Source organism: Salvelinus sp. IW2-2015, linkage group LG14, assembly GCF_002910315.2.
Source record: "Salvelinus sp. IW2-2015 linkage group LG14, ASM291031v2, whole genome shotgun sequence".
Taxonomy (NCBI): domain Eukaryota; kingdom Metazoa; phylum Chordata; class Actinopteri; order Salmoniformes; family Salmonidae; genus Salvelinus; species Salvelinus sp. IW2-2015.
Window position 1 is genome coordinate 36,358,242 of NC_036854.1, and position 24,409 is coordinate 36,382,650.

The 24,409-nt window shown below is 42.4% G+C and overlaps 1 protein-coding gene and 1 pseudogene across 2 annotated transcripts; one reads left to right on the forward strand and one right to left on the reverse strand.

Moving 5' to 3' along the window:
* Positions 1-6,495: 6,495 nt before the first annotated feature.
* On the reverse strand, positions 6,496-17,348 carry LOC111973254 (myelin-associated neurite-outgrowth inhibitor-like; annotated as a pseudogene).
* Positions 17,349-19,548: 2,200 nt separating this feature from the next.
* On the forward strand, positions 19,549-22,759 carry LOC111973253 (F-box/SPRY domain-containing protein 1). Of its 2 annotated transcripts, none has more exons than XM_024000551.3 (3): positions 19,549-20,049; positions 20,492-20,848; positions 21,266-22,759. In XM_024000551.3, the coding sequence occupies exons 1-3, from the start codon at positions 19,732-19,734 to the stop codon at positions 21,449-21,451; spliced, it is 861 nt and encodes a 286-aa protein (XP_023856319.1). In that variant the 5' UTR covers positions 19,549-19,731; the 3' UTR covers positions 21,452-22,759. The 2 variants fall into 2 exon arrangements, with proteins under 2 accessions (XP_023856319.1, XP_023856318.1); XM_024000550.3 differs by having other exon boundaries at positions 19,552-20,049; positions 21,245-22,759.
* Positions 22,760-24,409: the final 1,650 nt, after the last annotated feature.

Below are 24,409 nucleotides of genomic sequence, written 5' to 3' on the forward strand. Positions count from 1 at the left end.
GCGTTATGCAGCACTATAACTACCTGTCACGAGGGTTATGCAGCACTATAACTCACACTGTCAGTTATGCAGCACTATAACTCACCTGTCACGAGGGTTATGGATCCCTACCTGTCACTAGGGTTATGCAGCCCTATAACTCACCTGTCACGAGTGTTATTCAGCACTATAACTCACCTGTCACGAGGGTTATGGATCCCTACCTGTCACTAGGGTTATGCAGCCCTATAACTCACCTGTCACGAGGGTTATGCAGCCCTATAACTCACCTGTCACGAGGGTTATGGATCCCTATAACTCACCTCATTCAGGCATCTATGGCCTAGCATGCTAGAATAACCTTGGTTTAAAAGCAGCATTCGTCTTACATTTTCCCAAATTGTTTATTTTGACATTTGAGAAGGTTTGGTAAATTGGAATTACATGTTACATCATGATGTTTTGACTAAATTGAAGACTGCATGCATAGACCTAAACAGATGTTTTGTAGCTAATGTTGTGTTTTGCCTTTAAAATGCAGTCAGTGTTTTTACAACCTCTGCAGAACATGGCAGTTTCTCTGCTTTGATATGCCAGTATCAATCAAAAAGTCGTTCAAATGTCAAAGGCGATTTTGCCCATGACTGAACTGCATGCCAAACACGCCTAAAAAAACATTTTCAAAAAGTCTGTTGGTCTGGAGTTTACTGACTCTTACTAGAGCTATAATTGGCTGTTGAATATACTGTATACTCCCCCTGCAAAAGGCACAGGATGGTATACAACAGAAAGTTTGCCTCTCCACAATTTGTACACTCATTTTCGATCTATTGAGACATCATACAATCAATACTTTCCCACTGTCACTAATTAGGAAATGATTACCGCCCCCTCCCACCAATCATTAGACCTGAACTGATGCTATTGTTGTTTTTTATCAGTATTTAACTAGGCATTGTTATTTAACTAGGATCGTTGATGACCTGGTTCTGAATAGACATCTTTAAACTCATATGTCCCTCTGGTGAGAGGAAAGAGGAGATACAGTAGACTACTTCAGTCTTTCAGTGGTATAAAAACAACCCCAAACATTTCTCTGAATGGTGAATTTCTTGAAATGGTGACTGAGCATTTTTTATTTGACCTTCAGTTTGACCTTGAAGTGGGCTGGTCCAATGAGAATAAAATGTCCTCTGCAAGAGAACTGTTCTGCCAACGAGACATTGTTAACTTATATATTGCTGTACACATTTCTATTTTCCTGGGTTGGGTGAGTTCTTGCTTTCAGTCTCATTATTTTCAGAAACACATTAAAACACTGAGTCAGGGAGAGTTCCAATGTTTCAACTTAAATATGCGTGCTTGTAAAATAAAAAGTTGAACTATAGTTTGTTTTAATTACGAATTGAAAAAGGCAGTGTTTGTATGGTTGTTTACATATGCACTCAATTATGGGAAAATAAAACTATTCAAATGTGTCACTGACTGAATTGTGTCAATTTCAGGATCTAATATTTATATATTAAATAGTTTTTTCCCCTCATCAATTTACACACAATACCCCATAATGATGAAGCAAAAAGAGGTGTTAAGAAATATCACATTTACATAAGTATTCAGACCCTTTACTCAGTACTGTTGAAGCACTTTTGGCAGCGATTACAGCTTTGAGTCTTCTTGGGTATGATGCTACAAGCTTGGTACACCTGTATTTGAGGAGTTTCTCCCATTCTTCTCTGCAGATCCTCTCAAGCTCTGTCAGGTTGGATGGGGAGCGTCGCTGCACAGCTATTTTCAGGTCTCTCCAGAGATGTTCGATCGAGTTCAAGTCCAGGCTCTGGCTGGGCCACTCAAGGACATTCAGAGACTTGTCCCGAAGCCACTCCTGCATTGTCTTGGCTGTGTGCTTAAGGTCATTGTCCTGTTGGAAGGTGAACCTTCACCCCAGTCAGGTCCTGAGCTCTCTGGAGCAGGTTTTCATCAAGGATGTTGGAACATTGCTGCGGGGACTCGCTACCATTCAGCCACAAGAACATTAATGAGGTCAGGCACTTATGTTGGGCGATTAGGCCTGGCTCGCAGTTGGTGTTCCAATGAGCAGTGGCGGATTTAAGCATAGGCGACATGGGCAGCCGCCCAGGGCAGCATCTTGCCAGGGGTGGCATGGGGCGCACGCACCAAAAACAAATATTCTGAATGTTGACATTTGCGCGATCGGTTTTCTATCGCTCATTTGCACCTCACGTCAATGATATCATGTCATCGTTGGGACTGTGGGTCAATTAGCCTTGTCAGAGTGGGCGCCCTGATTCTAGTTTGTGAGCTAGGCAGGCTACTGCCTGGGAAGGTCTCCCACTCAAAAGTACGAGATGGGGTGGGGGGCGGTAGTAGGTTGACCTCAGGTCTCCCCACTGGAAGCCAGAAGTAGGGGGAGCGAAGGAATCTATCAAATAGCACACCTCTAACTTTGTACAGTACTAATGCAATTAGCAATGCAATTAGTTGTGCAATTTAGTTTGTGTTTCTTGTTTGAAGTGCAATAATCAGGTTCTCTTCTTTATAGGTGTGTTATTCTATTTGTGTGATATAGAATGTGCAATTTAGTTTTATTTGTGTGTTTTTTGTTAGCAATAGGGTAATAGCATAATAATTTGATTATCTTTTTTAATTTAAATGTATATACTACAATTTGTTTCTATTTGTCTTTGTTACTTCTTTTTGATATTTGAGAGTCTTATTTTTGTATATATAGGTTTAAATGTTTTGATTATTTATTTGTGTTGTTCCAAATGTCTGAATAAAAATTTGTTAATGCATAATGGTGCTGCTTTTTTTTTGTTGGGGCGGGGGCTGAAGGAGGGGGTTCGCCCAGGAAGCCATACAAGCTTGAACTGCCACTGGGGATGAGGTCAGGACTCTGTACAGGCCAGTCAAGAAACCCATTTCATGAAGCTCCCAACGAACAGTTCTTGTGGTGACGTTGCTTCCAGAATCAGTTTGGAACTCGGTCGTGAGTGTTGCAACAGACGATTTTTACACGCTTCAGAACTCGGCGGTCCCGTTCTGTGAGCTTGTGTGGCCRACCACTTTGTGGCTGAGCAGTTGTCGCTTCTAGACGACAACTAGCTGAATTGCACAAAAAAGGGCTTCACAGGCAAGGATATTGCTGCCAGTAAGATTGCACCTAAATCAACAATTTATCAGATCATCAAGTACTTCAAGGAGAGCGGTTCAATTGTTGTGAAGAAGGTGTCAGGGCGCCCAAGAAAGTCCAGCAAGCGCCAGGACCGTCTCTTAAAGTTGATTCAGCTGCGGGATCGGGGCACCACCAGCACAGAGCTTGCTCAGGAATGGCAGCAGGCAGGTGTGAGTGCATCTGCACGCACGGTGAGGCGAAGACTTTGGAGGATGGCCTGGTGTCAAGAAGGGCAGCAAAGAAGCCACTTCTCTCCAGGAAAAACATCAGGGACAGACTGATATTCTGCAAAAAGTACAGGGGATTGGACTGCTGAGGACAGAGATAAAGTCATTTTCTCTGATGAATCCCCTTTCCGATTGTTTGGGGCATCCGGAAAAAAGCTTGTCCGGAGAAGAGAAGGTGAGCGCTACCATCAGTCCTGTGTCATGCCAACAGTAAAGCATCCTGAGACCATTCATGTGTGGGGTTGCTTCTCAGCCGAGGGAGTGGGCTCACTCACAATTTTGCCTAAGAACACAGCCATGAATAAAGAATGGTACCAACACATCCTCCGAGAGCAAATTCTCCCAACCATCCAGGAACAGTTTGGTGATGAACAATGCCTTTTCCAGCATGATGGAGCACCTTGTCATAAGGCAAAAGTGATAACTAAGTGGCTCGGGGAACAAAACATCGATATTTTGGGTCCATGGCCAYGAAACTCCCCAGACCTTAATCCCATTGAGAACTTGTGGTCAATCCTCAAGAAGCGGGTGGACAAACAAAAACCCACAAATTCTGACAAACTCCAAGCATTTATTATGCAAGAATGGGCTGCCATCCGCCGGGATGTGGCCCAGAAGTTAATTGACAGCATGCCAGGGCGGATTGCAGAAGTCTTGAAAAAGAAGGGTCAACACTGCAAATATTGACTCTTTGCATCAACTTCATGTAATTGTCAATAAAAGCCTTTGACACGTATGAAGTGCTTGTAATTATACTTCAGTATTCCATAGTAACATCTGACAAAAATATCTAAAGACACTGAAGCAGCAAACTTTGTGAAAATTAATATTTGTGTCATTCAAAACTTTTGGCCACGACTGTAGACGCTGAAGGCAGATATGAGACATATGGTCCACCTAGTGGGCATTTAAACAATGACTTGCATTATCTGACCAGATTACTGCAGTGAGCCTGAAAACAAAGGTATCACCATGGGCTAGCTAGACGCAGGCTTCAGAAGACAGCTTGGAGCATGTGTTATAGTGGTCAGCTTAAACACCATATAGCCTGGGTCCCCAGAAATGTGAAGGTGACATGATTCAATGAAATTCTGAAATAAAAACCATTGACAATTCTCATAATTGTATTTTTTGGTCTTTCTTGAAAATAAAAAAAACAAAACACATAAAACATTCCAAAACAGATTCAGTAACTGAGGTGACGTCTTGAAAAGGCAATATAGATGAGCAAATCAAAGACAATGATATATTGGTGAGTTCTGGTGGAGCCTTGAGGTAACTAGCAAACAATGTCAAGTTCTGGCTTCCTTAAAACAGAGCATCTCAAATGTGTATTTTCTTCCAATAGTGCAAAGCAAATTCTAATCTATTTAATCCATTAAAATAAATCCAGGATAAAAGTTTAAAACCTGTTAAAATGTCTCAGTTTTGCAGTGATTCTAAAGTCTGTAGCTCTTGGTGTGGTTAAACCCAAACCAATAACAGAAACTAATCTGTAGAAATGTTCAGGTGTGATACATACATTACATCTGTATGCACAATGGCTTAAGTATTTGAATCCTCTTTCAGCAAATAGAATTATACACAAACACGCTCACATGCATGCAAATGCTCTCGCTCCATCACTCACTGTAGGATGGAGTCCGAATAGTTCTAAATTGCTTCCTTTTCTCAAATCCATTCCTTTGTGACCAGAAATAGATGAAATGTCACAACAAATGTGTCATTTTGCTAGCTTCCTTTAGGGCCAGTTCTTGACTTGAACTGAAATTGGTTCCGGTACTCATTTTGGGTGCCAGATACTTTTTAGCTAATGGGAACAGGAGCTCAAGCAGTAAAACATTTGAGGTGCCTGTACTCAGGTCCAGTGAGCTCCTACCCAAGTAAAGCACTGTTCAGGGCCTCTGTTTCCTTTCCCCATCTAAGACCTTTAGGACTCAAGTCTGTGTTCACATCTTCCATGGGAAAAGAGTGTGAATAATGTTTTCGTGTTGGAATGGATATCAGACATCTGAGACAGAGGCTTAAAACTCAAAAAGGCCCACCTTCCCATAATACAAAAATGTCCAACAGACAAATGTTAACACGGCCTCCCCCAGAGAAATAATAACATCCTAACAACATTAGCAAAAACAAGCAACGAAAAAATTTATTCTGCACAGCTTTGTGTGGTAAACTCAAGTTAACCGTTTGTGTGAATTAAACTTGTTCCTTTCTTTTAATGTTTCACATTAAGAAATGGCATCATTGATTCAAAACTGCAGTTTTTTTTTCTTTTGTAGTTCATTTGAATTTTTCTTTTTGATGATTTTGCATTAGTCACGGAAGGTAGATTGAGCTAGTGTTATTTCTTCTTTTACACTGAGGGTACAAAACATTAAGAACACCTGCTGTTTCCATGAGACTGACCAGGTGAATCCAGGTGAAAGCTATGATCACTTATTGAAAGACTTTCAAGCCTTGAGACATGGATTGTGTATGTGTGCCAATCAGATGGTGAATGGGCAAGACAAAAGATTTAAGGGTCTTTGAACGGGTTATGGTAGGTGCCAGGCGCACCGGTTTGTGTCAAGAACTGCAACACTGCTGGGTTTTTCATGCTCAACAGTTTCCCGTGTGTATCAACAATGTTCCACCACCCAAAGGACATCCAGCCATCTTGACACAACAGTGGGAACCATTGGAGTCAACATGGGCCACCATCCCTGTGGAATGCTTTTGACACCTTGTAGAGTCCATGCCCCGATGAATTAAAGCTTTTCTGAGGGCAGTTGCGTGTGCAACTCAATATTATGAAGGTGTTCCTGATGTTCATACACTCAGTGTATATACACACGCATTCAACTCGATATGGATCCCAACATCAAAACAAATTCAAACTCCCTTTTCACCACCTAACAGAGTTAGCTATAAAAATCGCAAGGCAGTACACAAAACACAACTTAGCTGTCAGACACAAGATATGCAGCAGAGTGAGTGAAGGATTCTTGGATAGTATCATTCAAAACAGGAATAGTCAGCAGTAGGAATATTCTCTTCATCCTGTTCTGAACACACCTGGTGTTGTTTTGTAGTTGGGCTTCAGATTCACAGTATGCATGGTAAGAAGGAAGGAAGAACAGCTGACAAGAGACACCGGAGAGCGTCATCACCAACTGGAGTGTATCTACCATCTTCTGACCTGAAGAGAGAAGCAGAGAAACAGTTGATTAAATACACAGTAATAATACCTACTGTTGGTCTTTCTACACATAAAAATACTTATACTGACAGGGGGTATTATCCTAATTGACATGGAGCTATTGCCCACAGCTAACCCCCCCCCCCCAAAAAGACCCTACCTGCATTTAAATATTTCCTGACTATAAATTGTAACCATTATGTATTCTAGTGTCAGTGCTGTTTCCCACTGTTCATTCCCATCCATATTGACCGGAGAGAATATGACATGGAGGATGTATTTAGTACTCACAGTGCCATCCCTTTACCACTGGGGGGGAACATTGCTGTAGGTGGGCACGCCTGGGTGTCGGTATGTGGGCATTGTAACTTGGTGGGGGGGGTCGGGGAGTGCGTCAACAAAGTTCCTGGAGAAAGGAGGGAGGTGGGAGAGGTCCGGAAATTAGACAGAGCAAAACCCATTTATTAAACACTGTTGCAACTGAATTGTATCCCTTAAAAAAAAGTTTAAAAAAAATGCTAAACGCATTAAAAAAATAATCTAAATGGAACTCACCGGCTGACATGGCCATAGTGGTCCCTGCTATCATCCCCATGGCTACGCCGTTGTGTGGGCGGGACTGGTGATGCATGGGCGGGGCATACATAGCTGCTGGCATCCCATTGGACTGGACCACTGTAGTGTGATGAATGACATGGGGTGGGGCTGCGTACAGAGGCTGTGTGTAGTAAGTGCCTTGGTGCTGAGAGAGAGAAAGATAGAAGTGTTAATAGGTACAGTTTTATGAAACAGAATGTAATATTTTAAACTGTGTATACAGTTGAAGTCAGAAGTTTACATACACCTTAGCCAAATACATTTAAACTCAGTTTTTCACAATTCCTGACATTTAATCCTAGTAAAAATTCCCTGTCTTAGGTCAGTTAGGATCACCACTTTATTTTAAGAATGTGAAATGTCAGAATAATAGTAGAGAGATTGATTTATTTCAGCTTTTATTTCCTTCATCACAATTGGTAGCATTGCCTTTAAATTATTTAACTTGGGTCAAACGTTTCATGTAGACTTCCACAAGCTTCCCACAATAGGTTGGGTGAATTTTGACCCATTCCTCCTGACAGAGCTGGTGTAACTGAGTCAGGTTTGTTGCTTCAATATATCCACATAATTTTCCTACCTCATGATGCCATCTATTCTGTGAAGTGCACCAGTCCCTCCTGCAGCAAAGCACCCCAAAAAGTACAATCCTTGTCCCCATGTGCAGATGCAAATCGTAGTCTGGCTTTTTTATGGCGGTTTTGGAGCAGTGGCTTCTTCCTTGCTGAGCGGACTTTCAGGTTATGTCGACATAGGACTCGTTTTACTGTGGACATAGATACTTTTGTACCTGTTTCCTCCAGCATCTTCACAAGTCCTTTGCTGTTGTTCTGGGATTGATTTGCACTTTTCACACCAAAGTACGTTCATCTCTAGGAGACAAAACGCATCTCCTTCCTGAGCGGTATGATGGCTGCGTGGTCCCATGGTGTTTATACTTGCGTACTATTATTTGTACAGATGAAAGTGGTACCTACAGGCGTTTGGAAATTGCTCACAAGGATGGACCAGACTTGTGGAGGTCCATCATTTTTTTCCCGAGGTCTTGGATGATTTATTTTGATTTTCCCATGATGTCAAGCAAAGAGGCACTGAGTTTGAAGGTAGGCCTTGAAATATATCCACAGGTACACCTCCAATTGACTCAAATGATGTAAATTAGCCTATCAGAAGCTTCTAAAGCCATGACATCATTTTCTGGAATTTTCCAAGCTGTTTAAAGGCACTGTCAACTTAGCGTATGTAAACTTCTGAGCCACTGGAATTGTGATACAGTGAATTATAAGTGTAAATAATCTGTCTGTAAATAATTGTTGGAAAAATTACTTGTGTCAAGGACAAAGTAGATGTCCTAACCGACTTGCCAAAACTATAGTTTGTTAACAAGAAATTTGTGGAGTGGTTGAAAAAATAGTTTATTTTTTATTTAACCAGGTAGGCAAGTTGAGAACAAGTTCTCATTTACAATTGCGACCTGGCCAAGATAAAGCAAAGCAGTTCGACACATACAACACAGAGTTATACATGGAGTAAAACAAACATACAGTCAATAATACAGTACAAAAATAAGTCTATATACAATGTGAGCAAATGAGGCGAGATAAGGGAAGTAAAGGCAAAGAAAGGCCATGGTGGCAAAGTAAATACAATATAGCAAGTAAAACACTGGAATGGTAGATTTGCAGTGGAAGAATGTGCAAAGTAGAGATAGAAATAATGGGGTGCAAAGGAGCAAAATAAATAAATACAGTAGGGGAAGAGGTAGTTGTTTGGGCTAAATTATAGATGGGCTATGAACAGGTGCAGTAATCTGTGAGCTGCTCTGACAGCTGGTGCTTAAAGCTAGTGAGGGAGATAAGTGTTTCCAGTTTCTGAGATTTTTGTAGTTCGTTCCAGTCATTGGCAGCAGAGAACTGGAAGGAGAGGCGGCCAAAGGAAGAATTGGTTTTGGGGGTGACCAGAGAGATATACCTGCTGGAGCGCGTGCTACAGGTGGGTGCTGCTATGGTGACCAGTGAGCTGAGATAAGGGGGGACTTTACCTAGCAGGGTCTTGTAGATGACCTGGAGCCAGTGGGTTTGGCGACGAGTATGCGAGGGCCAGCCAACGAGAGCGTACAGGTCGCAGTGGTGGGTAGTATATGGGGCTTTGGTGACAAAACGGATGGCACTGTGATAGACTACATCCAGTTTATTGAGTAGGGTATTGGAGGCTATTTTGTAAATGACATCGCCCAAGTCGAGGATCGGTAGGATGGTCAGTTTTACAAGGGTATATTTGGCAGCATGAGTGAAGGATGCTTTGTTGCGAAATAGGAAGCCAATTCTAGATTTAACTTTGGATTGGAGATGTTTGATGTGAGTCTGGAAGGAGAGTTTACAGTCTAACCAGGCACCTAGGTATTTGTAGTTGTCCACATATTCTAAGTCAGAACCGTTCAGAGTAGTGATGTTGGACGGGCGGGCAGGTGCAGGCAGCGATTGGATGAAGAGCATGCATTTAGTTTTACTTGTATTTAAGAGCAATTGGAGGCCACGGAAGGAGAGTTGTATGGCATTGAAGCTCGCCTGGAGGGTTGTTAACACAGTGTCCAAAGAAGGACCAGAAGTATACAGAATGGTGTTGTCTGCGTAGAGGTGGATCAGAGACTCACCAGCAGCAAGAGCGACATCGTTGATGTATACAGAGAAGAGAGTCGGTCCAAGAATTGAACCCTATGGCACCCCCATAGAGACTGCCAGAGGCCCGGACAACAGGCCCTCCGATTTGACACACAGGACTCTATCAGAGAAGTAGTTGGTGAACCAGGCGAGGCAATCATTTGAGAAACCAAGGCTGTTTAGTCTGCCGATGAGGATGTGGTGATTGACAGAGTCGAAAGCCTTGGCCAGGTCAATGAATACGGCTGCACAGTATTGTTTCTTATCGATGGCAGTTAAGATATCATTTAGGACCTTGAGCGTGGCTGAGGTGCACCCATGACCAGCTCTGAAACCAGATTGCATAGCGGAGAATGTATGGTGGGATTTGAAATGGTCGGTAATCTGTTTGTTGACTTGGCTTTCGAAGACCTTAGAAAGGCAGGGTAGGATAGATATAGGTCTGTAGCAGTTTGGATCAAGAGTGTCCCCCCCTTTGAAGAGGGGGATGACCGCAGCTGCTTTCCAATCTTTGGGAATCTCAGACAACACGAAAGAGAGGTTGAACAGGCTAGTAATAGGGGTTGCAACAATTTCGGCAGATAATTTTAGAAAGAAAGGGTCCAGATTGTCTAGCCCGGCTGATTTGTAGGGGGTCCAGATTTTGCAACTCTTTGGGAGAAGGAGAAATGGGGAAGGCTTGGGCGAGTTGCTGTGGGGGGTGCAGTGCTGTTGACCAGGGTAGGGGTAGCCAGGTGGAAAGCATGGCCAGCCGTAGAAAAATGCTTATTGAAATGTTCAATTATAGTGGATTTATCGGTGGTGACTGAGTTTCCTGTCCTCAGTGCAGTTGGCAGCTGGGAGGAAGTGTTCTATTCTCCATGGACTTTACAGTGTCCCAGAACTTTTTTGAGTTTGTGTTGCAGGAAGCAAATTTCTGCTTGAAAAAGCTAGCCTTGGCTTTTCTAACTGCCTGTGTATATTGGTTTCTAGCTTCCCTGAAAAGTTGCATATCACGTGGGCTGTTCGATGCTAACGCAGAACGCCATAGGATGTTTTTGTGTTGGTTAAGGGCAGTCAGGTCTGGAGAGAACCAAGGGCTATATCTGTTCCTGGTTCTAAATTTCTTGAATGGGGCATGCTTATTTAAGATGGTGAGGAAGGCATTTTTTTTAAATAACCAGGCATCCTCTACTGACGGGATGAGATCAATGTCCTTCCAGGATACCCGGCCAGGTCGATTAGAAAGGCCTGCTCGCTGAAGTGTTTCAGGGATGACTCCAACCTAAGTGTATGTAAACTTCCGACATCAACTGTAACTGCCTTAATGTTGCTGGACCCCAGAACGAGTAAATACCAATACAAATGTCAGTGCCACAGTGAGACAAGTACAACTACAGCAGCAATAAGCAGCAAGCTAATGTGTATCTGAATTGTCTAAGGCAGACAGATATTATTACATTCCGTCTGACCTATGTAACTTATGACCTTGTAACAATGCAGCTATAAAATACCAATTCTGCAGTACAACAAATAAGATAAACAGGTTCAGTTACATCATACTACTTCAGACGGCAGAGGCAGATGATGTCAGTTGACTAACTGACCTGTGTGTAGGGGTTCTGTTGGGGGTAGGTGCTCCTCACAGGGAAGGCTGCTGCAGGATAGAGGTTGGGTGATGAGGAGTAGGGTGGGACAGCCCCCGTGGTGGGCAAGCAGGTCATTTTAAAAGAAGTGCCCGGAGCGTAACCTATAAGAGAGGGTTTCAGAGATATAAACACACAGCAAGGAAAGGCGTTGTTAACACACCGTCTAGGGTATTACACATTTTAACAGGGAAAACCCCCAAAAAGCACATTTTAGGCCTTTGTCCATAGGCAGGGTTCCCCAACTGGTGGCCCGTGGGACGAATTTGGTCCGCCAGTGGTTTTATTTGGCCCACCACGTTCTGAGCAACAAAAATATATACAGTTGAAGTCGGAAGTTTACATACACTTAGGTTGGAGTCATTATAACTTGTTTTTCAACCACTCCACACATTTCTTGTTAACAAACTATAGTTTTGGCAAGTCGGTTAGGACATCTACTTTGTGCATGACACAAGTCATTTTTCCAACAATTGTTTACAGACAGATTATTTCAATGTATCACAATTCCAGTGGGTCAGAAGTTTACATACACTAAGTTTACTGTGCCTTTAAACAGCTTGGAAAATTCCATAAAATGATATCATGGCATTAGAAGCTTCTGATAGGCTAATTGACATAATTTGAGTCAATTGACATCATTTGAGTCAATTGACATCATTTGAGTCAATTGGAGGTGTACCTGTGGATATATTTCAAGGCCTACCTTCAAACTCAGTGCCTCTTTGCTTGACATCATGGGAAAATCAAAAGTAGTAAGCCAAGACCTCAGAAAAAAAGGACCTTGTGAAGATGCTGGAGGAAACAGGTACAAAAGCATCCATATCCACAGTAAAACGAGTCCTATATCGACATAACGTGAAAGGCCGCTCAGCAAGGAAGAAGCCACTGCTCCAAAACTGCCATAAAAAAGCCAGACTACGGGTTGCAACTGCACATGGGGACAAAGATCGTACTTTTTGGAGAAATGTCCTCTGGTCTGATGAAATAAAAATAGAACTGTTTGGCCATAACCTTTCTGAACCACCCATCCCGGATCCGGGATAATTGTCATCAGCAACGCTGAATAGCATAGCGCCACAGTCAAATAATATTACTAGAAAATATTCATATTCATGAAATCACAAGTGCAATATTGCAAAACACACCTTAGCCTTTTGTTAATCCACCTGTTGTCTCAGATTTTGAAATTATGCTTTACAGCAAAAGCAATACAAGCGTTTGTGTAAGTTTATCGATCGCTCGACAAAACATTAAGTACACTTAGCATCAGGTAACTTGGTCACGAAAATCAGAAAYGCAATCAAATGAATCGTTTACCTTTGATGATCTTCGGATGTTTTCACTCACAAGACTCCCAGTTAGACAACAAATGTTCCTTTTGTTCCATAAAGATATTTTTTATATCCAAATACCTCCGTTCGTTTGGTGCGTTATACCCAGGAATCCACCGGAAAGAACGGTCACGACAACGCAGACAAAAATTCCAAATGATATCCATAATGTCCACAGAAACATGTCAAACGTTTTTTATAATCAATCCTCAGGGTGTTTTTCAAATATCTATTCGATAATATATCAACCGGGACTGTTGGTTTTTCACTAGGACCGGGAATAACAATGGCRGCCTTTCTCTTTTGCGCCCAACTCACTCTGAGAGCCCCCACCTATCCACTTACGCAATGTGGTCGTTCACGCTCATTTTTCAAAATAAAAGCCTGAAACTATGTCTAAAGGCAGTTGACACCTTAGGGAAGCCATAGAAAAAGGAAACCGGTTGATATCCCTTTAAAAATGGGTAATAGGGATGCATAAGAACAGAGAGGTTTCAAAAACAGGGGCACTTCTTGATTGGATTTTCCTCAGGTTTTAGCCTGCAATATCAGTTCTGTTTAACTCACAGACAAAATTTTGACCGTTTTGGAAACTTTAGAGTGTTTTCTATCCTAATCTGACAATTAGCCAAAAACGAAAATACTGCCCCTATACTTAAGATGATAAAGACCATCGTTATGTTTGGAGGAAAAGGGGGAGGCTTGCAAGCCGAAGAACACCGTCCCAACCGTGAAGCACGGGGGTGGCATCATGTTGTGGGATGCTTTGCTGAAGGAGGGACTGGTGCACCTCACAAAACAGATGGCATCACGAGGAAGAAAATGATGTGGATATATTGAAGCAACATCTCAAGACATCAGTCAGGAAGTTAAAGCTTGGTCGCAAATGGGTCTTCCAAATGGACAATGACCCCAAACATACTTCCAAAGTTGTGGCAAAATGGCTTAAGGACAACAAAGTCAAGGTATTGGAGTGGCCATCACAAAGCCCTGACCTCAATCCTATAGAAAATGTGTGGGCAGAACTGAAAAAGTGTGTGCGAGCAAGGAGGCCTACAAACCTGACTCAGTTACACCAGCTCTGGTCAGGAGGAATAGCCCAAAATGCACCCAACCTATTGTGGGAAGCTTGTGGAAGGCTACATGAAACGTTTGACCCAAGATAAACAATTTAAAGGCAATGCTACCAATTGAGTGTATGTAAACTTCTGACCCACTGGGAATGTGATGAAAAAAATAAAAGCTGAAATAAATCATTCTCTCTACTATTATTCTGACATTTCACATTCTTAAAATAAAGTGGTGATCCTAACTGACCTAAGACAAGGAATCTTTACTAGGATTAAATGTCAGGATTTGTGAATTTTTTTAGTTTAAATGTATTTGGCTAAGGTGTATGTAAACTTGCGACTTCAACTGTAATGTAATGTAAATATATACACACACACAGTACCAGTCAAAAGTTTGGACACACCTATTCATTCCAAGGTTTTTCTTTATTTTGACTATTTTCTACATCATAGAATAATAGTGAAAACATCAAAACTATGAACACATATGGAATCATGTAGTATCAAAAAACGTATTAAACAAATCTAAATATATTTTATACATGACATTTTTCAAAGTAGCCACCCTTTGCCTTGATGACAGCTTTGCACACTCTTGGCTTTCTTTCAATCAGCTTCATGAGGTAGTCACCTGGAATGCATTTCAATTAACAGTTGTGCTTTGTTAAAAAGTTCATTTGTGGAATTTCTTTCCTTCTTAATGCGTTTGAGCCAATCGGTTGTGTTGTGACAAGGTAGGGGTGGTATACAGAAGATAGCCCTATTTGGTAAAATACCAAGTCAATATTATGGCAAGAACTGCTCAAATAAGCAAAGAGAAACGACAGTCCATCAGTACTTTAAGACATCAAGGTCAGTCAATCCGGAAAATGTCAAGAACTTTCAAAGTTTCTTCAAGTGCAGTCAAAAAAAKCATTAAGCACTATGATGAAACTGGCTCTCACGAGGACTGTCACAGGAAAGGAAGACCCGGAGTTACCTCTGCTGCAGAGGATAAGTTCATTAGAGTTACCAGCCTCAGAAATTGCAGCACAAATAAATGCTTCACAGAGTTCAAGTAACAGACACATCTCGACATCAACTGTTCAGAGACTGTGTGGAATCAGGCCTTCATGGTCAAATTGCTGCAAAGAAACCACTACTAAAGGACACCAATATGAAGAAGAGACTTGACTGGGCCAAGAAACACAAGCAATGTACATTAGACCAGTGGAAATCTGGCCTTTGGTCTGAGGAGTACATATTTGAGATTTTTGGTTCCAACCGCCGTGTCTTTGTGACACACAGAGTAGATGAACGGATGATCTCCGCATGTTTGGTTCCCACCGTGAAGCATGGAGGAGGAGGTGTGATGGTGCTTTGCTGGTGACACTGTCTGTGATTTATTTAGAATTCAAGGCACACTTAACCAGCATGGCTACCACAGAATTCTGCAGCAATAAGCCATCCCATCTGGTTTGCGCTTAGTGGGACTATCGTTTGTTTTTCAACAGGACAATGACCCAAAACACACCTCCAGGCTGTGTAAGGGCTATTTGACCAAGAGGGAGAGTGATGGAGTGCTGAAAAACCTTTGAATGAGTATGTGTATCCAAACTTTTGACTGGTACTACTGTATACCACGGGTATGACAAAACATGTATTTTTACTGCTCTAATTACGTTGGTAACCAGTTTATAATAGCAATAAGGCACCTTGGGGGCTTGTGGTATATGGGCAGTATATACCACAGCTAAGGGCTGTATCCAGGCACTCCAAGTTGCGTCATGCATAACACTAAGGTTGTGGGTTCAATTCCTAGGGATCACATACAAAAACAATCTATGCACTCACTGTACAAGAGTAGGCTACATGCAGCTCTCTGAGAGGGACTGATAACTTACCTGTGGGGAAGGCTGGGTGGTTGGCTCCAGGGTGGTACATGTTGGGAGTGTAAGCAGGGCCAGCCGAGTACCCCGCAGGAAATCCAGCTGCAGAGTCAAAGGTCATATATAAGTGACAAGAAAATCAGAAGCGTCAGACATACATTTAGAGAAATAGTGTGTGTTAATTACCCACTGGTCTGTTTGGGTGGTATACATTTCCCAATCCATTACACACTAGTTACACTACTTACCTGGGTATCCTACTAAATGTCCCTTAGGGTTGACATAGGGACTAGTTACACTGCTTACCTGGGTATCCTACTAAATGTCCCTTAGGGTTGACATAGGGACTAGTTACACTGCTTACCTGGGTATCCTACTAAATGTCTCTTAGGGTTGACATAGGGGAGCCCTGTCGCTGCAGGGTTGTAGACTGGGTTCATAATGCACAACTTTCAGATACTGCAACAAAGACAAGACACATTGTTGAGAAAATTCATTAAGATTGTAAAAAATTATTATTATTAAGTGGCTAAGTAACTAGCTAACGTTACATTGATCAATGATTTTTGTCATTCATAATTAGCCATCATACGGCGCCCTTTCGCTTGATGCCTGTGGTTAAACGTAATGGGACCCTTGCCTTGATCGCAGCAGTAGCTAACGTTAGCTAGCTAAATGTATGTTGGTTATCGAAYTATAAAATGCGTAGCTAGCAAGCTAGATTTAAACAAACTAGATTTAAAACATGTCCGTCTGTGCTGATAAATTCCATCAGGTAGCTATACTAATTTAGCTAGCTACCTAACAGACATGCGTTTATCAATAGGCGATGCAGTAACTCCACAAAAACACAAGGGCCGGGTGTTTAGCATCTAACGTTCTCTATTTATCTTGTACTGGCTCTTCCAGTCACCCTTCAACTATCTCTTCGTCTTTGCCAATATTGGCAACATGTTTAACAATAGATGTCAACTGTGATGTTAGCTCTAGTTTTCAATGATACTCACAGTTGTAATTTCTCAGTTTCCGACTGCTGTTCTTTGSCTCGACTCTTTACTTTTGGGTATTGTATTTTGGTTCTCACTGTCTGGTTGAGTTGACACTTTTTTATGCTTGGCTCACTGGACACAAAAATTATCCAGCAGCTGGCYTCACTTCCGAGTACAGTTTGTGGCGCTTTCAAGAAAACTGGGATCTCCGGAAAAACAAGGTACAATCATGACGTTAGTGATCTTTAGGTCGGAAAGTCGGAGCTCTAGAAAGATGCCCGAGTTTCCGACATGGAATTCCGAGTTGGATGACCGTTCAAAACCATTTTTCCCAATCGGTGCTCGTTTTTTCCCGAGTTCCCAGTTATCTTGAAAGCATTGATATCGTAATTCAGGGATTTACGAGTTCCGAGTTCCCAGTTGTTTTGAAAGCTGTATGAAGCTCATCTTGCCCATGTCACCTGATGTGGTACTGTGTAAAATGTTGACTTTCGCTTTACTGTCTCTCTGGGTCTGGGACGGCATTTATGTGAAACATTTTATACACCATTATATAACTCATCAACTCGGAATCAAACCTGAAAGAAGCATTCTTGCATCCATCGAATAACAATTCTAACCATGAGTATTATACAARGGGTGGGTCTAATCCTGAATGTTGATTGGTTAAAAGCGCATTCCAGTCGGTGTCTATTCCACAAGTTACCACCGGCTAAATATATGACCTTAACCCTCCTGCTGTGTTCCGGTCTAATTGGACCGATTTACAAGTTCTCTGAAAAAATGTAGTCATTTTAATCTGATTTTCATAAGGTTCCATGACTTTGTCCACACAGGGCATCTGAACACACAAAGTACATTTTGATGATTTCATTACATTTTGGGTGTTTTATTTAACTTTTTTACACCTGTGGTGTTCCCGGTCATTTTGACCAGTCAATAGAAATGATTGGGTGAGACTACAATTAGTGTATAAAATTGAGTTCAGGCACATGCCCATTCATCAGATGGACACATTTCCTCTCCCAGACCCCCACATGAACGTGTGTTTGAGCACATACACACCTCACTCCCCTTCTTGGCTTCCATGGCAACCCCCAAGGGAACCTTTCCCCAATAGAATATTTCCCCCACGGAAACCACACCTGTTGACATTCTCACAAACAATCGCAACATTGTTTCAATAGTTTAAGGAACTTTTCTCGCAGCTCTGGTATATAAAGCTTTTTTTAGGCCTTGCTCAAAATTAATTCTGTAGCGGCACAATGACCAAACGATATACTTACTGTATGTGAGGCTCTTGATCATATCTTTGATCATGACACTGGTGAGGAGGAGAGAGTCCTTGTTAAACTTTGACACAAAGTAGTCTTTGATAAATAGCACAATTTGTTTCATCTGAGTATTTGTTGTAGTCAAAATAATCCATACATTATGCTTTTTTTAACTCAAAAACGAGTTGTATGAGCTCAGGTCAATGAGGCCTACAGGCCATAAATAGCAAATAGAAGTTRAAAACAGTACTGTTCACAATAACTTCAGTTGATAAAAAGATTTAACACAACATTAGGTGTTAATATATGTATTATTATGGATTTATAGCTGGGGCGGTCATTTTGGACCGGGAACACAGAATTAATTCACATGAAATGAACATAACAGGAAGGTTAAAATGCCTATTTAGTCTGTTCCATCTGACTGTGCAATCGACTGTCTCATCAGCCCAGGCAGGGAAGTTATAAACTTGATCTCCACTATAAAAAAGCATATAGACATGATCACATTTCTTTTAGTCTAACATTCAGCCAGTCGAAACCATGAATCAGCTGGCATCATTTTCATGAATATATACAAAGAAATGTCAATTGAAAAAATGTAAAACGAAACGAAGTGCAGCTAGTTTGCGGTCTTTCCACCTTCAGTTTGAAGTTTGTGTGTTAGCTGTGTTGTTGGKTAGCTCCTCTGAACAACAGTGTCCTAACGAGAAAACACATTTTCTATGCCAGGCGAAATCGTGCCTCATTAGCTTATTGTTATGGATGTATCCAAATAAATGTCACTAGAAAACAGTTTAAACAAATGCAGCTACTGTTATTCTGTCTGCACTGTTTGAAGTTAGCCGTAGTTGGCTAGCTGGCAAGCAAGGGATAAGAACGTTACCAGCCAGTATGGCGATGGAACATTTAGAACGAACGACTGGGTCGCGTCCATAGATACAGAACAAAAAGACTGAACGTCTGGGTTTTGTCTCTGGCAACCGAACCAATTGCACGACCAGCCGGCTTGGGTAGCAACCATAGATTTGTTTCGGGACTATATCTTGTGGAAGGAAGAAATAGTATGAATAAATTCATCAAAATAACGTTTTTAATGAACATCTGTCAATCATTATTTGTTGGTAACCAGTTGTATAAAAGTGATAATGCCCTCGAAGCCGGTGTTTGGAGGATATGGCACCCGTGCCAATATCCTCCAAACAACGCCTACGAGGGCATTATCACTTAATTAGGGCAACCCACAGAATAGAAATTGACCCTGTGAACAGATCTAGGATCAATCAGTAAACCATACTACAAATTTGAGGATGAACTCTAAAAGGTACAAATCTAAACTGACTGTAGATCAGCTGCGAGGGCCGCTGTATGACCGACAAAGGTCCTAACAGGTACACAAAGTAAAATACACCTATTATAATTTAAGACAYAACGTTGATCATGGGATTATCTTTTGTCTCCTTCTTTATAATTGAAGATGGCGGATCAGAATAAATATTTAATTTAGAAATGTATGATTTATCATTGCCATACAAAAATGTCCGGGACCTGACTGGATTTCGCGTTCGTCTTCCCACTTTAACCGGGTCTGGGTCCATCGAATTAAATGCGTGACAATATCACTGCCGTGATTTAGCTAGTATTTAGAAATGGTCAATTTTAATACATTTTAGTTAACAATTTATGCTGTAAAACACTGTTCATCGGTCGTTATTCTCAATTTAGCAAATMATGTCGGGAGCGGCCGCCGGAGGGGCGCCCTCTTGCATCSGCGCAGCCGCTGCCAGTTGTAGCTCAGCTGGGTCGTCCTATGCTGCAGCGGGCGGAGAAGTGGGAATAGTAGGCAGGCTACCTAGTCGGGTTTTGGAGCATGTGTTCTCCTATCTGGACTTGTATGATTTGATGCGGTGCTCGTTTGTGTGCTGGCACTGGAACAACTGCCTCGCCGATGAGAACAGCGAGGTGTGGCGGAGTCTGTGCGCTCGCTCTCTTAGTGAAGAGGCACTTCGCTCCGACATTCTTTGCAATCTGACAACATACAAGGGAAAGGTAGCAGCTACTAGCTAAGCTAATAACGTTTGTTTACTATTTGAAGACCGAAGTGAAGGCCTATAGCTGTTACATATTTAGATTTCAATCCAGAAGATACCACATTGTGGAAAGATCACAAACCCAATCAGCACACATTAACTTGCCATTCAATCATAGCCTAGGCTACTCATCAATGGTATGAGTTACCCTGTCTGCCATGCACAGACTAGTGGCTAGCCGTCTATACACACACGCCCAGTTGTTTATTTATGCAGCAACGCCAGCATTAAATACGATCCATAAGCATGGTGCAATCATTTCCTTGAATGAGATAATATTTTAAGTAAAATGGAATAGCAATGATTTTTGGTTGCTGGTATGCATGTTGATTCTGCTCTCAATCACTTGGATTTATGTCCTCTTCAAAACCCTAGCACATCTTTGTCTGCCTCTCCTGCAGCTCAAATCCTACCTGCACGCTCTGAGTTCCCACGACTGCTCACGCAACGTCTACGTGAAGAAGAACGGTTTCACCCTTCACCGCAACCCCATTGCCCAGAGCACCGACGGAGCCCGCGGCAAGATCGGCTTCTATGAGGGCCGCCATGCCTGGGAGATCTGGTGGGAGGGGCCCCTGGGGACCGTGGCAGTGATCGGCATTGCCACCAAGCGTGCTGCCATACAGTGCCAGGGCTATGTGGCCCTCCTGGGCAGTGACGACCAGAYCTGGGGCTGGAATCTGGTGGATAACAACCTGCTCCACAATGGGGAGGTCAACGGGAACTTCCCTCAGTGCAACAACGCACCCAAATACCAGGTAGGTTAACGTTTTTCTCCTGGGTCGTATTGATAATTGCAACGGAAACGACAGCTAAGGAGTGAGATTAGTGCCGGAGTTCAGGGACTTTGTCACCATGGGGTAGGCTGCAGACAGGAACAGACAACATATCTGTATGCATGAACTAAAAAWTTTCAATTGAAGTTCTAAGCCATTGTTTTAGGCTGATGACCCATCCCAATGAAGTGATTCTAGTTGAAATATTATAAACATTTATTTGTGGGATGAGTTAGGCCTGTGCAGTCGAATGCATGTCAAGAAGAACGCTACCTTAAATTAGAAGTTCTCTCAACAGTAATCATGTTTTAATTGTAGCGTGAAAGAGAAGCCATTCCCTGTATTGTAGCTGTTACTTATTGTTATATTACTTTCTAGTGTAATGGTGTCCGTCCACAGATTGGGGAGAGGATACGAGTGATTCTTGACATGGATAACAAGACCCTGGCCTTCGAGAGAGGCTTTGAGTTTCTGGGAGTGGCCTTCAGAGGGCTGCCTAAAGCATGCCTCTTCCCGGCCGTCTCAGCTGTCTATGGCAACACTGAGGTGACCATGGTCTACCTTGGCAAGCCTCTGGATGGGTAGCACCGCCACAACACCAGCTGGTGCCATGTCACATCAGGTGTGCCAAGGATAATGACTGATAGTTTAGAATCCTCTCGGTGTCAACCAACATTCCACAACCACAGGAATGGACTACAAAATCAACATGGATGAGAGTGAACTATTGATGGACAAGAGAATTTGACCAGAGTGGGGGAAGTGATCATTGATGGACAAGAGGGTTTGACTAGGGTTTTGGGAAGTGATGATTGATGGAGGGTGGGGGACTGGGGCGCTGTTTCAAAGGTGTTTGACACAACGTGGATCCTATCCACTTCAGCTGCTGGACCATTTTATTTACAGTACGGGAGGACTTTACTTATTTTTTTGTTATTTTATGAAGTAACAACACTGAGTCCTGTATATGCGGACGGTTTTATGATGTCTGTTCCTATGAGGCAAAACCAAATATGAACTGTGGCAAATAAAGACAAATCACAAATCATAACGTATGTGTGACAATGCAAGCTGTAACATTTCTAGAGTACACGTGTAACTGCCATGGATGGAACAGCAAGGGGGACACTTCAGAGGACTATACCGTAGGAGACACTTGGAAAAGACTGCTTCAGTAGAAAAGTTGGTCATTGCAGTGAAACTGAAACGTCTCCTCTCTTCAGATACATTGTATAGTAGAGCAGAAGTGAGGAGACTATGCTACTGTGAATCCATTTTAATTGTGGTGGTATTCATCATACTATTTCATTATATTTATTTATAGGTTTTAATTCGTGGTACTATTGAAGAGGTCATGGAACCTTCAAAATAAAGTCTACCTGGTGCCAGTCTGTAATGATTGATTGAGTGTTTCATAATGCTTCCACAAGAGGGCAATCATTGACTTCTATATTCTATATAAAATAAGAACCACCCAATGATATTTGTTGTGAAATCTGTGAATGTATTGTAATGTTTTTTTTTAAATTGTATAAACTGCCTTAATTTTGCTGGACCCCTTGGCAGCAGCTAATGGGGATCCATAATAAGTACAAATAGGACATTATTTTACTTATTTCTCAAATTGAAAGCCACCTTTCAATGTCTCTAGTCATATTCTACTCTCCCTTTCTCTACAATCAAATGATTTCTGTTTTGTCTGACTTTCTCATACAGTTGGTGTTTGTGGGCTGAGTTAACTGCAGCATAGTGTAGGTCTCTATGTAATTTCCTATGCCCCAGGTGACAAGTGTTGGCAGGTCTCTGATATAAACTGAACAAAAATATAAACGCAACATGTAATGTGTAGGTCCCATGTTTCATGAGCTGAAATAAAAGATCCCAAGAATTTTCCATACTCACAAAAACCTTCTCTCTCAAAATCTGGAACAAATTTATTTATATCCCTTTGCCAAGATAATCCATCCACCTGACAGGTGTGGCATATCAAGAAGCTGATTAAACAGCATGATCTTTACACCTTGTGCTGGGGACAATAAAATGCCACTCTAAAATGTGCAGTTTTGTCACACAACACAATGCCACAGATGTCTCAAGTTTTCAGGGAGCGTGCAATTGGGAAAGTGACTACAGGAATTTCCACCAGAACTTTTGCCAGAAAATGTCATGTTAATTTTCCTACCATAGGCTGACATCAGCAAACTGCTCGCCCACACAACGCCATACACACAGTCTGGCATCTGCCCGGTACAGTCGAAACTGAGATTCATCTGTGAAGAGCACACTTCTCCAGCGTGCCAGTGGCCATCGAAGGTGAGCATTTGCCCACTGAAGTTGGTTACGACGCAGAACTGCAGTCAGGTCAAGACCCTGGTGAGGACAACAAGCACGCAGATGAGCTTCCCTGGGACGGTTTCTGACAGTTTGTGCAGAAATCCTTCGGTGGTGCAAACCCACAGGTCATCAGCTGTCCGGTGGCTGGTCTCAGATGATCCAGCAGGTGAAGAAGCCGGATGTGGAGCTGTATCGTCCGAGACCAGCCACCCGGACAGCTGATGACCTGTGGGTTTGCACCACCGAAGGATTTCTGCACAAACTGTCAGAAACCGTCCCAGGGAAGCTCATCTGCGTGCTRGTTGTCCTCACCAGGGTCTTGACCTGACTGCAGTTCTGCGTCGTAACCAACTTCAGTGGGCAAATGCTCACCTTCGATGGCCACTGGCACGCTGGAGAAGTGTGCTCTTCACAGATGAATCTCAGTTTCGACTGTACCGGGCAGATGCCAGACTGTGTGTATGGCGTTGTGTGGGCGAGCGGTTTGCTGATGTCAGCGTTGTGAACAGAATGCCCCATGGTGGCGGTGGAGTTATGGTATGGGCAGGCATAATCTACAGACAACGAACACAATTGCATTTTATCGATAGCAATGTGAAAAGACAGAGATACCGTGACAAGATCCTGAGGCCCATTGTCGTGCCATTCATTCGCCAACATCACCTCATGTTTCAGCATGATAATGCACAGCCRCATGTCGCAAGAATCTGTACACAATTCCTAGAAGCTAAAAATGTCCCAGTTTTTCCATGGCCTGCATACTCACCAGACATGTCACCCATTGAGCATGTTTGGGATGCTCTGGATCAACGGCGTGTTCCAGATCCCGCCAATATCCATCAACTTCGCACAGCCATTGAAGAGGAGTAGGACAACGTTCAACTCTATGCGAAGGAAATGTGTCACGCTGCCTGAGGCAAATGGTGGTCACCAGATACTGACTTGTTATCTGATCCACACCCCTACCTTTTTCTAGGGTATCTGTGACCAACAGATGCATATCTGTATTCCCAGTCATGTGAAATCCATAGATTTGGGCATAATACATTTATTTCAATTGACTGACTTCCTTATATGAACTGTAATTGTTGCATGATATGTTTATAATTTTGTTCAGTATAGTTTGCGACAATAATGTACCAGTTTGTCAAGCTTCCTGGGTGTGTGTGTGTTTCAACCACACGAAAGCTTAGCATGTCAGTGGGGTTC